At 42.7% G+C, this 12,765-nt stretch overlaps 2 protein-coding genes across 2 annotated transcripts in view; one reads left to right on the top strand and one right to left on the bottom strand.

Annotated features, from left to right (window-relative positions):
• Positions 1–12,765, top strand: part of LOC137292176 (splicing factor U2AF 35 kDa subunit-like) — a 285,875-nt gene that overhangs the window by 35,655 nt on the left and 237,455 nt on the right. The window lies entirely within an intron of this gene.
• LOC137292052 (TPR repeat-containing protein DDB_G0287407-like) overlaps positions 1–12,765 on the bottom strand; it is a 34,853-nt gene that overhangs the window by 3,715 nt on the left and 18,373 nt on the right. The window contains exons 15-24 of the mRNA XM_067823603.1: positions 12,090–12,232; positions 10,917–11,088; positions 8,148–8,243; positions 6,157–6,302; positions 5,318–5,423; positions 3,221–3,370; positions 1,696–1,814; positions 1,252–1,396; positions 627–741; positions 18–261 (exon numbers count right to left, since the gene is read on the bottom strand). Coding sequence (XP_067679704.1) covers positions 18–261; positions 627–741; positions 1,252–1,396; positions 1,696–1,814; positions 3,221–3,370; positions 5,318–5,423; positions 6,157–6,302; positions 8,148–8,243; positions 10,917–11,088; positions 12,090–12,232 — 1,436 coding nt within the window. The remainder of the gene's footprint in view (positions 1–17; positions 262–626; positions 742–1,251; positions 1,397–1,695; positions 1,815–3,220; positions 3,371–5,317; positions 5,424–6,156; positions 6,303–8,147; positions 8,244–10,916; positions 11,089–12,089; positions 12,233–12,765) is intronic.

The raw sequence follows: 12,765 nt of genomic DNA, 5'->3' as shown, positions 1-12,765 counted from the left end.
CACATTATATTACTCACACAGTAAGGCCATGGTCAAGTGTTTCCTCTTTAGGGCGGTCAGGTCTGGACTTGGCTGGTCTAACCTGATCAAGCTGGTCGATGTACAGAAATGTAGCTGCTGTCTTCCGTGGACTGTGAACCAGTGCCTTGAGAATGCGATCTGCTTGGTCATATTGACCTCTGTCCAGGTAGTGTTTAGCCATCGTGTTGTGCACCCATGTAAGGCACTCACTCATCCGACCTTGAGAGGTCAGGGCATCAACTATAATATCAACAACACAGGACGATCAGCACTTGTGGCAGTGGACTGGAGAGAGAGTGAGTGGGTTAGCATAGTTTTATGCCACACTCAGCAATATTCCAGCTACATGGCAGTGGTCTGTAAATAATTAAGTCTGGACCAGACAATCCACTGATGAACATCACAAACATTGACCTGCATGATTGGGAACTGATGACATGATTGTGTCAACCAAGTCAGCGAGTCTGACCACCTGTTACCGTTAGTCACTCTTACGACAAGTGTTGGTTACTAAAGATACATTCTCACACAGACCCGCACGGGTCAGTGGATGGGTGTCTTACACAAACTGGTGTTATCTGTCATGACAATATGTGCGTACGTACATACAGTCCAGTAGTGGGAGGTGGCATCTTCATACTTCCCCTGGTGCAAGTAGCCGTTGACGAGGTTCTCAAGGCAGTTGCGGTACTCTTTGCTCTCCACACCATAGCTGTTTGCCTGAAAAAAACCCAAACAAACCACACACATAAATACATACATCACACACTTGACAACACACATCACAGGTGTAAAAGCACACATCACACACTTAAAATCACATATCACAGACATAAAAACACATCACACACTTGAAATAACACATCACAGACATAAAAACACACATCACACACTTGAAATCACACATCACATACATAAAAACACACATTACACACTTGAATACTCACATGAAAACACATGAAAAAACACCACACACATCAGTACACACACCACACATCAATACACACAACATGCACGAATACACACATGAAGACATCACACGTATGAATACAAACTCCACAGACATGAAAACACACACCACACACATGGATACAGACACCATCAACACGAATACACACACCACACACATACTACACACATGGATACACACACTCTACACATGTAAACACACATCAGTCCACACTCTCCTCCATACAGTGGTGAACAGTTATGTAAGATAAGGTAGAGTACCTGGTAGATGTGAAGGGCCTTGAGTGTGTACTCCTCCACCCGACTCCAGTCCTTGCGGGCCCCCTCTAGTGTTCCCAGGTTTAGGTAGGCTGTGGCCAGGGTAGGGTGTTCTCTGCCAACTGACTTGGCCTTCACCTCCACTGACCTGGGGACAACAGAAGTGGCATCACTGGATGAGTCAGACCAGATACCAGTCAGGAGCAATAGCTCTCAACACAATGCTGTAGTCCAGAAACAACCACAGTGGGAAACAATTAGAATGTGCAACTGGCTCTAGGTGCTAGTGTAACTAATTGGAGTAGTACTTTACCGTAAGCTTAGAAACAGGTGTATCTTACAGGAAGTAGAACTTCACTATGTGCTACTGGTGCTGGATACAGTTGTATCTTACTGGAAGTAGAACTTCACTATGTGTTACTGGGGCTAGATACTATTGTGACTTACTGGAAGTAGTACTTCTCTGCCAGATCGAGTTGATTCATGTGTTTGTAGGCTAGGCCAAGGTTGGTGTACAGGTTTCCAATGGTGTGTGGCACAGAATCATAGTGGACAGCTTCATACAACTGAAAGAATTCAATGCATTGACCCCTGTACAAATGCAAGGAACTCTCCATGACAACACTGTAAGATACTGGTACAACAAGCACCCAGTGAGATACTGGTAGGTATAACTATCATCCAGTGAGATACTGGTATAACTACCACCCAGTGAGATAATGGTATAACAACCACCCAGTGAGATACTCGTATAACTACCGCCCAGTGAGATACTGGTATAACCACCACCCAGTGAGATACTGGTATAACTACCACCCAGTGAGATACTGGTATAACTACCACCCAGTGAGATACTGGTATAACAACCACCCAGTGAGATACCGGTATAACTACCGCCCAGTGAGATACTGGTATAACTACCACCCAGTGAGATACTGGTATAACTACCACCCAGTGAGATACTGGTATAACTACCACCCGGTGAGATACTGGTATAACTACCGCCCAGTGAGATACCGGTATAACTACCATCCGGTGAGATACTGGTATAACTACCACCCAGTGAGATACTGGTATAACAACCACCCAGTGAGATACCGGTATAACTACCGCCCAGTGAGATACTGGTATAACTACCACCCAGTGAGATACTGGTATAACTACCACCCAGTGAGATACTGGTATAACTACCACCCGTTGAGATACTGGTATAACTACCACCTAGTGAGATACTGGTATAACTACCACCCGGTGAGATACTGGTATAACTACCACCCAGTGAGATACCGGTATAACTACCATCCGGTGAGATACTGGTATAACTACCACCCAGTGAGATACTGGTATAACTACCACCCAGTGAGATACCGGTATAACTACCACCCGGTGAGATACTGGTATAACAACCACCCAGTGAGATACCAGTATAACTACCGCCCAGTGAGATACCGGTATAACTACCACCCAGTGAGATACTGGTATAACTACCACCCAGTGAGATACTGGTATAACTACCACCCGGTGAGATACCGGTATAACTACCATCCGGTGAGATACTGGTATAACAACCACCCAGTGAGATACCAGTATAACTACCGCCCAGTGAGATACCGGTATAACTACCACCCAGTGAGATACTGGTATAACTACCACCCAGTGAGATACTGGTATAACTACCACCCGGTGAGATACTGGCATAACTACCGCCCAGTGAGATACCGGTATAACTACCACCCGGTGAGATACTGGTATAACTACCACCTAGTGAGATACTGGTATAACTACCACCCGGTGAGATACTGGTATAACTACCGCCCAGTGAGATACCGGTATAACTACCACCCGGTGAGATACTGGTATAACTACCACCTAGTGAGATACCGGTATAACTGGGTGTAAAACTACCACCCAGTGAGATACTGGCATAACTGGGTGTAAAACTACCACCCAGTGAGATACTGTGACAGTTCACCTTGAGAGCAGCAAGGAACTCTTCTACAGCCTTCTTGGGGTTGTCTGTCCTCAGCTGCACCAAGCCCAGGTTCACCAGACAGTCCGCCTCATTCAACTTGTTGCCATGTTTCTTGTGGTAGATTTCAGACTCCCTCAGTAGGGGCTCAGCCTGGAATGAACATGGCAAAGAGTAAGTAGGGCACATGGTAACTTCAAATGTTCACATGATCTAGATATTAAGGGCACACTGTAGCCTAATATGTTCACATGTTGTAGATTTTAGGAGCACATGGGATGTGTAATGCAAACATGATCTACATTTTGGGGCCACACATAAAGTCTACATGATCTATATTTTAGGGGCACATAGCAACCAATAATGTCTAAATGATCCAGATTTTAAGGGCACATGGCAACCTATAATGTCTACATGATCTATATATACTGAACATCATTGAAAACGCACCACCTGTAAATTTTGAAATAAGGCAATAGAATCTTTTGGAAATGGAAAATTAATGGTGGGAATTTTGATAATAACACACTAGATCGTAAATAACGCTCTACAGTAAAAAACGGATCGTTCGAACACATCATCGAACACATCACATGAAAACAACAAAATTCATGCACATCACACACGAAGGGCACAAATTGCATGCAGAAAGCATGCTGTTCAGGGGTATAAATGACCTTCGGCACAAAACCGTTCTCATTTTCACAGTACTTTCGTAAGTAAAGTTTTTTCGCCATGCCAAGATTGTCACCAGAGGAACGAGAACAGGCCTTGGGTATGTTGCAGGTCGGCGCTTCAAGCAGAAACATTGCACGACGATTTGGGTGTCATCATTCGACCATTCTGAGGCTTGCTAACAGATACCAACAAACAGGAACCAGCAGGGACCGGCAACGCCCAGGTCAGGCACGTGTTACCACCCCTCGTCAAGATCGAGACATTGTACGGCGCCATATTCGGGATCGAACCTTGCCCGCTGCCAGAACCGCCAACGCTGTCCAGGGTCGATGTGGTTTGATCAGCGCTTCCACCGTCCGACGCCGTCTCCGTGCGGCAGGGTTACGTTGTCGACACCCTTACGTTGGACCCATCCTGACTGACAGGCATCGCCGTGAACGCCGACAATGGGCTGAACAGCATCGTGTGTGGTTGTTACGACATTGGCATGGTGTGGTGTTCTCCGACGAGTTGCGTTTTCACTTGCGAAATGCTGACGGGCGTCTACGGGTATGGCGTCGACGGGGTGAACGTTATCATCAGGATTGTGGTGTGCAAACCGATCGGTGGGGTAGAGGCAGCATTATGGTGTGGGGAGGGATAAGTTATCACCACAGAACCGCTCTGATTGTTTGTCGTGGCAGAGTGAATGCCGTTTACTACCGTGACAACATTCTTCAGAACAACGTCGTTCCCTTCTTTCACCAGCATCAAGATCTGCACACATTTCAACATGACAATGCACGAGCCCACACTGCACGTGTTTCGATACAGTATCTGGCTAACAACAACATTCCTCTACTTCATTGGCCTGCATTGTCACCAGATTTGTCACCCATCGAACACTTGTGGGATTACATCGGCCAACGCCTCGCACGTTGTCCGCAGATCAACAACCTTGGGGAACTTGACAATGCCTTGTAGCAAGAGTGGAATGCAGTGCCTCAGGACTTTATTCAGAGACTTATCCGTTCAATGAGGAGACGTTGCACAGCTTGTGTTGCTGCTAACGGGTGTCATACACGCTACTGACTTTCCATTTTGACCCCATCTTTATTTCATTGTCAGCTGCATTAAATCTTCACAGTTTTGCTTGATTTTTTTTTGCTTCTTTTCTTTATCAAACATTGGTCTACACAAATATGTAAAATTTACATAGATTGCTCACTTCTGCTCTTAGAAATCCACAATTTTAGGGGTGGTGCGTTTTCAATGATGCTCAGTATATTAGGGGCACATGGCAACCAACAATGTCTACATGATCTAGATTTTAGGTGCACATGGCAACCTATAATGTCTACATGATCTAGATTTTAGGGGTAGATGTAGAGGTTGATTCACTGAGGCAGGGTATAATGTCAGTCAAAGGAGTCTACTGCGTACCTCTGCATACTGCTGCTGTTGGAAGCGAACCAAGCCACGGCCATTCAGAGCCCAGGCCAGTTTAGTCTCAGCTTGTTTAATGTCCACTACTCCACTGGCAATTGTGCTAGAAAAGAAGCATCAGATCTGTTATACAGCATTAAAGAAATTCATGTGAAAAACATTTGTTAAGGAAGCCTTATGAAAACATGTCTATACACATAATAAACTACATTAATGTTTTCACCACTGCAGTAGGACACAGCAGAAACATATTTTCATTTCATATGAGAAGAATGTATACATTTTCTGTCTTCTCAATCTCACTATCACACAGACACTACAGACTGGCTACAGGTAACACCTCCAGCAGTCGCTATGTACTCCCTCCATTACTGGATGACCTGTGTATGTAGTGCCTCCATCACTTCGTGGCCCTGTCACACAGACACCTGACTACAGGTAACACCTCGCACAGCATAGCTACATACTCCCTCCATTACTGGATGACGTGTGTATGTAGTGCCTCCGTCACTTCGTCTCCCTGTCACACAGACACCTCGCACAGTAGCTACTTACTCCGGCCATTACTGGATGACGTGTGTATGTAGTGCCTCCGTCATTCCGTCTCCCTGTCACACAGACACCTCGCACAGTAGCTACTTACTCCGGCCATTACTGGATGACGTGTGTATGTAGTGCCTCCGTCATTCCGTCTCCCTGTCACACAGACACCTCGCACAGTAGCTACTTACTCCGGCCATTACTGGATGACGTGTGTATGTAGTGCCTCCGTCATTCCGTCTCCCTGTCACACAGACACCTGACTACAGGTGACACCTACCACAGTAGCTACTTACTCCCTCCAGTACTGGATGACCTGAGCATGTAGTGACTCTGACTCTTTGTATTCTCCCCTGTCACACAGACAACAAGCAAGGTAATATCGATGTTCTGAGAGGAGATCTTGTCTGGTTGTCTCCTCACACTGACCCTTCAGCTTCTCCTGCAATACAACAACATAATCCAGTCTCCTCTCACTGACAGGGGCGGTCACATAGCCTTGTGGTTAAAGCACTGGCTCGTCATGCCAAAGACCCGGGTTCAATTCTGCACATGGGTACACTATATGAAGTTTATTTCTGGTGTTCCCCGCTATGAAATTGCTTTAATACCACTAAAAGCGGCATAAAACCATACTCATTCATTCACTGACAATGACCCTCCTCCTCCTGGCAATGTCCAGATGTTATGATCGATTAAAACATTTGTGACATGGCATTGAGTTGGAGTTACAATGAAGAAGGTGTCATTTTTATTAAAAGATCTTCTGCGTAGATATCGGGTTAAAATTGACAAATTTGACACACTATGACAATTTCAAAAATGTTCCTCACCTACAATAACGAATGTAGCAGGTATAAATAGTTCAGTATTATAGCTTATGTTTCCTAACACAAAGTAAAAGAACTCATGACATCACTCACTCACTGAGTAAATACAGTTTGACAGGCTGTAGTCAAGGTGACACAACATCTTATTAACTGGCATTGTATCAATAATAATTACTTGTCTTCAAAACCGTGATGATTATGATGATGATAGAAAACAAGGAAATGTGACAAAAATAAATACAGTGGAATCAGTCAGATATGGACTCTGTGTTATCCATTTTAATTGAAAAATTCTTTTAATTTATCATTAAAGTGTGCTTTGAAATCCAGACTCAGACTTGATATAAGATTGCTTTGTAATCAAAAAGCAGCTGACCAAGATAACATTTCATCAAATAAACATCTCTGTTAGTCCTCTCCACATTGGTTAATGACTAAAATCATTGTATTAACAGATTTTTCCAGTGGAGTATAAATAACATGTTGAGTAAAAATAAGAACGAAAAAGAATGATTCAAGATGTTGGGTGTCCTTCACAAAGGGAGACAACTCATCAAAGCAATGAACACGGTAATTGACAGAAGCAATCTGGACAAATAAGGCTACATAAAAATAATTAAATGTTTCTTGGGCACATTTTTTTAAAAAATGACGAGGGCGGTAGAATTTTTATCAAAACTTTTTTATTGACAAGAAGTGACAAATGAGGAACTCAGTTTTTGTTTTCTTTCAGAAATACAGCTGGGGAAGTTAAAAGGGAGTTGTAGATTCAGTCACTTTCGTTCTTTCTGACACTTTCTGACGTTGCCAAGAGAAATTTATTCTTTATAAATGGCAAAAAAAATCTGTTATGCACACAAGTAAAAGTGACACTCTGATGCCCGAGAAACATTTCACTTTTTGTATTTAACCTAAGTTGGTCCCTTACTGACAGATTCCACTGTATACAATAAAGTCAACACTCTTGTCATGCCCAGAAGCAGCCACAGAGAGTCAAATTACAATATATGCAATATACTGATGGTGTCCAACATGTCATGTATACTCCGGATCCGTATCACTCACTAAATGTTTTAATTATACATGTGGTTACAACGTGTATGAATTTCTCCACTAAGTTGGGGTAACCAACTGCAAATCTTATGCAGATGCAGTGCACATATCGTGCATGTAAAAGGCTGCATTTTGGTGTAAGGTTTAGTTAAGAATTTGCCAATTTTCACTGAGTTTTATCATTTAATGAACTCATGACAATAATCTATTCAACAGTACAAATTTGTTTTACAATACATAATTTCATGTGTAAACATTACCCTCAAACTGTAGGGAACATTTCCAAAAATTACTTTAAAACAGTTGCCTGAAGTAAATGTCTATATTCATCCTAGTGAGTGTAAACTTTTGATGGGAAGTATAGTTATAAGGACACAGCAGTGTCTAGTACTGGTGGATCTTACTAAGGTTTGGATGATCTTGTGTCCGGCCTTTGCCACCCCATCCTTGCATCCTGCTAGGTCCATGAAGTAGCGCACGTTCTCCAGGTGAAACAGGAGCTGTAGCAGGAAGACGGGATTAACACAACGTACCTTATACCTACGGAGGGTAGAAGGGTAGCTGGACATTCTACCTGTATACAGTCATCCCTTGCCATTTGGTGGTTTCACGTTACTTTAAACTGACACTGTGCGCATGCGCAAATCAGGTGAAAAAATATCCTCTGGCCATGTTCCAGTTTGGTGGTATGACTGTGCTATTAGTGTAAATACTCTCTCAATAAAAGTTGTTATGGAGATTATCTACACATGACAAATGTTCATAACTGAGAACATAGAAAGTCAAAAATTAATGTGAAACCAATTAATAATGCAGGTCTTTGGTCTGTACAGGTTAATGTGCGTTCTACAAACATTCATTGGACACAACATCTTGTTTCACCCATAAGCACCAGGGGTGGTTGATTCATCAAACAGAAGACAAAATATAAACACACGTTCTTTGACACTTACTGTCATGCAGACAGCTATGCAGACGTGCACATGGGAGCTAACATGCAACTGCCTACAGGTAAAGATTTTAACTTGTACCGTTATTGAACGTTCTGATATATCATGTAAGGTAATCCCCAAGCAGGGGAACCAGAGTTGAAATTGCTCTTCAGCGACCCAAGTTGGGCGAATAACAGATCCGGTGGTCAGGTTAACTGACTTTTTATCGACAGATGTCATCATATATCCCAGTTGTGTAGATCAACGCTCATAGCTACTGATCACTTGATTGTCTGATGCAGATTTGATTATTTACGGACTGCTGTCATATAGCTGGTATATTGCTGAGTACAGCATGAAGCAAGTAAACCAAACCCAAAGAAGGGGATAAGACATGGAGATGTGGAAGGGATAAGACATGGAGATGTGGTATGTGGAAGGGATAAGACATGGAGATGTGGTATGTGGAAGAAATAAGACATGGAGGTGTGGTATGTGGAAGGGATAAGACATGGAGGTGTGGTATGTGGAAGGGATAAGACATGGATATGTGGTACGTGGAAGAAATAAGACATGGAGATGTGGTATGTGGAAGGGATAAGACATGGAGGTGTGATATGTGGAAGAAATAAGACATGGAGATGTGGCATGTGGAAGGAATAAGACATGGAGATGTGGTATGTGGAAGGGACATGACATGGAGGTGTGGTATGTGGAAGAAATAAGACATGGAGGTGTGGTATGTGGAAGGGATAAGACATGGAGGTGTGGTATGTGGAAGGGGTAAAACATGGAGGTGTGGTATGTGGAAGGGGTAAGACATGGAGATGTGGTATGTGGAAGAAATAAGACATGGAGGTGTGGTATGTGGAAGGGATAAGACATGGAGGTGTGGTATGTGGAAGGGGTAAGACATGGAGATGTGGTATGTGGAAGAAATAAGACATGGAGGTGTGGTATGTGGAAGGGATAAGACATGGAGGTGTGGTATGTGGAAGGGATAAGACATGGAGGTGTGGTATGTGGAAGAAATAAGACATGGAGGTGTGGTATGTGGAAGGGATAAGACATGGAGATGTGGCATGTGGAAGAAATAAGACATGGAGATGTGGCATGTGGAAGGGATAAGACATGGAGGTGTGGTATGTGGAAGGGGTAAGACATGGAGATGTGGTATGTGGAAGAAATAAGACATGGAGGTGTGGCATGTGGAAGGGACAAGACATGGAGATGTGGTATGTGGAAGGGGTAAGACATGGAGATGTGGTATGTGGAAGAAATAAGACATGGAGGTGTGGTATGTGGAAGGGATAAGACATGGAGATGTGGTATGTGGAAGGGATAAGACATGGAGATGTGGTATGTGGAAGGGATAAGACATGGAGGTGTGGTATGTGGAAGAAATAAGACATGGAGATGTGGTAAGTGAAAGGGATATGACATGGAGGTGTGATATGTGGAAGAAATAAGACATGGAGGTGTGGTATGTGGAAGGGATAAGACATGGAGATGTGGCATGTGGAAGGAATAAGACATGGAGATGTGGTATGTGGAAGGGATAAGACATGGAGGTGTGGTATGTGGAAGGGATAAGACATGGAGATGTGGTATGTGGAAGAAATAAGACATGGAGATGTGGTATGTGGAAGGGACATGACATGGAGGTGTGATATGTGGAAGGGATAAGACATGGAGATGTGGTATGTGGAAGGAATAAGACATGGAGATGTGGTATGTGGAAGAAATAAGACATGGAGATGTGGTATGTGGAAGAAATAAGACATGGAGATGTGGTATGTGGAAGAAATAAGACATGGAGATGTGGTATGTGGAAGGGATAACACATGGAGATGTGGTATGTGGAAGGGATAAGACATGGAGGTGTGGTATGTGGAAGGAATAAGACATGGAGATGTGGCATGTGGAAGAAATAAGACATGGAGATGTGGTATGTGGAAGAAATAAGACATGGAGATGTGGTATGTGGAAGGGATAAGACATGGAGGTGTGGTATGTGGAAGGGATAAGACATGGAGGTGTGGTATGTAGAAGGAATAAGACATGGAGGTGTGGTGTGTGGAAGGGATATGACATGAGATGTGATACGTGGAAGAAATAAGACATGGAGATGTGGTATGTGGAAGAAATAAGACATGGAGATGTGTTATTTAGAAGGGATAAGACATGGAGATATGGTATGTGGAAGGGATAAGGTATGGAGACATGCTGAGAACATTTTACCTTCTGTGCAGGTGGAGCTGTTCCTCCTGCTGTCTTCTTTGCTTCCTTTTCCTGCAGTGTCAGACTGAGCGTCTTCACTGCGTCATCATATGCTCTGATGTACCAGTCCGTCACATCGGTCAGTGAGTGCCCAGTACACTTCCACAGGTCCAGCAAACTGTATTCATCCCCTCTGAACACACATCATCTATACAGCATGAGGCTCAGTCAAAAAGTAGTCAGCCTAACTAACTTTTCGATGTCCAATGTTTGAAAAGCTTCCTTTTTATTATAAACAAATTATTAGCTATGCTATATCCAAAATTTCACATATGTGGGTAATGTGTTTGACGAGATATCAGACATCTATCATTTGGTACCTCTTAGGTAATGGTATGCAGTCAGAGAACCGACACTTGTGTGACCATTCAGTATGTAGATCAAACCCTTGGTACCATGCATGAATAAGTGAGTGAGTGAGTTTATTTTTATGCTGCTTTTTTAGCAATATTCCAGCAATATCACAGCAGGGGACACCAGAAAATGGGCTTCACACATTGTACCCATGTGGGGAATCGAACCCGGGTCTTCGGTGTGACGGACGAATGCTTTAACCACTAGGCTACCCCACCGCCCCGCATGAATAAGTGACAACATTAGTATAAGTATTGTCCTTATGATTACGCCATCTGAACGGGGATTGGAAAGTGTCTCCAAACAAAGATCTTCAGTAAACATGAAGGGGGAGTTATTTTAACAAGCAACTGTTTTAAGTTTCAAATTGCTTTCTTTATTAAAGTTTTTTAATATCTAAGTTTGATTTCAGCAGGCTTCTACTTACCTCAAACACACAAAATTGTTTCTTCAAGTCTGTGATGCAATTTTTGCAGATTTTGCATATTTTGGGGGAACCAAGACAAAAAGTCAAACAAAAAGGGGATCATGAGGCTGGCTGGAATCAGCAAACGAATTTGCTTGAGATGGACAGATAAAATGTAGAAAAATTAAAAAAATAAACCATAAGAACAGCTGTCACTTCATGAAACAAAGTTGCCCCAAACAACTACATGAACATTTTGTGAACCTCATTATACGTCAAATGTCGGCTCATACCTGTAACATGAGAAGGTCTTTCTCAGATATACTCAGCAGTCACATGGACTAGATTCATTTACATAATGTCAGTGCACTTACTTCATCAGTGTGCTGAACACATTCAAGTCAGTCAGAGTCTTGCTGAGCCCTTCCTTGTCTCCTATTTCCTCTAGTAACCATGGTAACTCAAATGCAGGACGTTTCCGTATTGAGAAAGGCACTTGTGGCCAGATAGGGTGGCTCTGTCAACACAAGGACATTCTAGACAATACATCACCAGTCATTCCAATTCATAAAAAGTGAAAATTATATAAAGATCTATGAAATATATATATGAAATATTTATAACATATTTACAGTAACATTCTATCTTTTGATAACATACAGGATACCTGAAATGACTGGTGTCTGCATCACCCAATGGAGGCTGTTCACATTAACTGGGTGGAATGTTTTATGAGATATCATGTTTATTTATGTTTTAAAAGTAGTCAAAGTGTTGTGGAGACCTGGAAAATAAAGTCAAGGTCACCAAAATCAGCTGGTGTCTAATCCCCAAATGTAGACAGTCACCAGATTTAAAGACATTATGTACAACAATTCAAGAGATATCATGAGAACAAGAACTAGGACGATGTAGCAGTATTCGAAATAATTGCCGGCATGGAGGTCCAGCACCAGTTGTTATTTTATCGGGCCAGCAGTTATAAATATCTGCAGGCCCTTGTGGCCTTCAGTAAATCAATTATCTGTCATCTCTTTTTTCAGCTGGAAC

Source organism: Haliotis asinina, chromosome 1 (genome assembly GCF_037392515.1).
Source record: "Haliotis asinina isolate JCU_RB_2024 chromosome 1, JCU_Hal_asi_v2, whole genome shotgun sequence".
Classification (NCBI taxonomy): domain Eukaryota; kingdom Metazoa; phylum Mollusca; class Gastropoda; order Lepetellida; family Haliotidae; genus Haliotis; species Haliotis asinina.
This window is presented reverse-complemented; position numbering and strand designations above follow the sequence as displayed.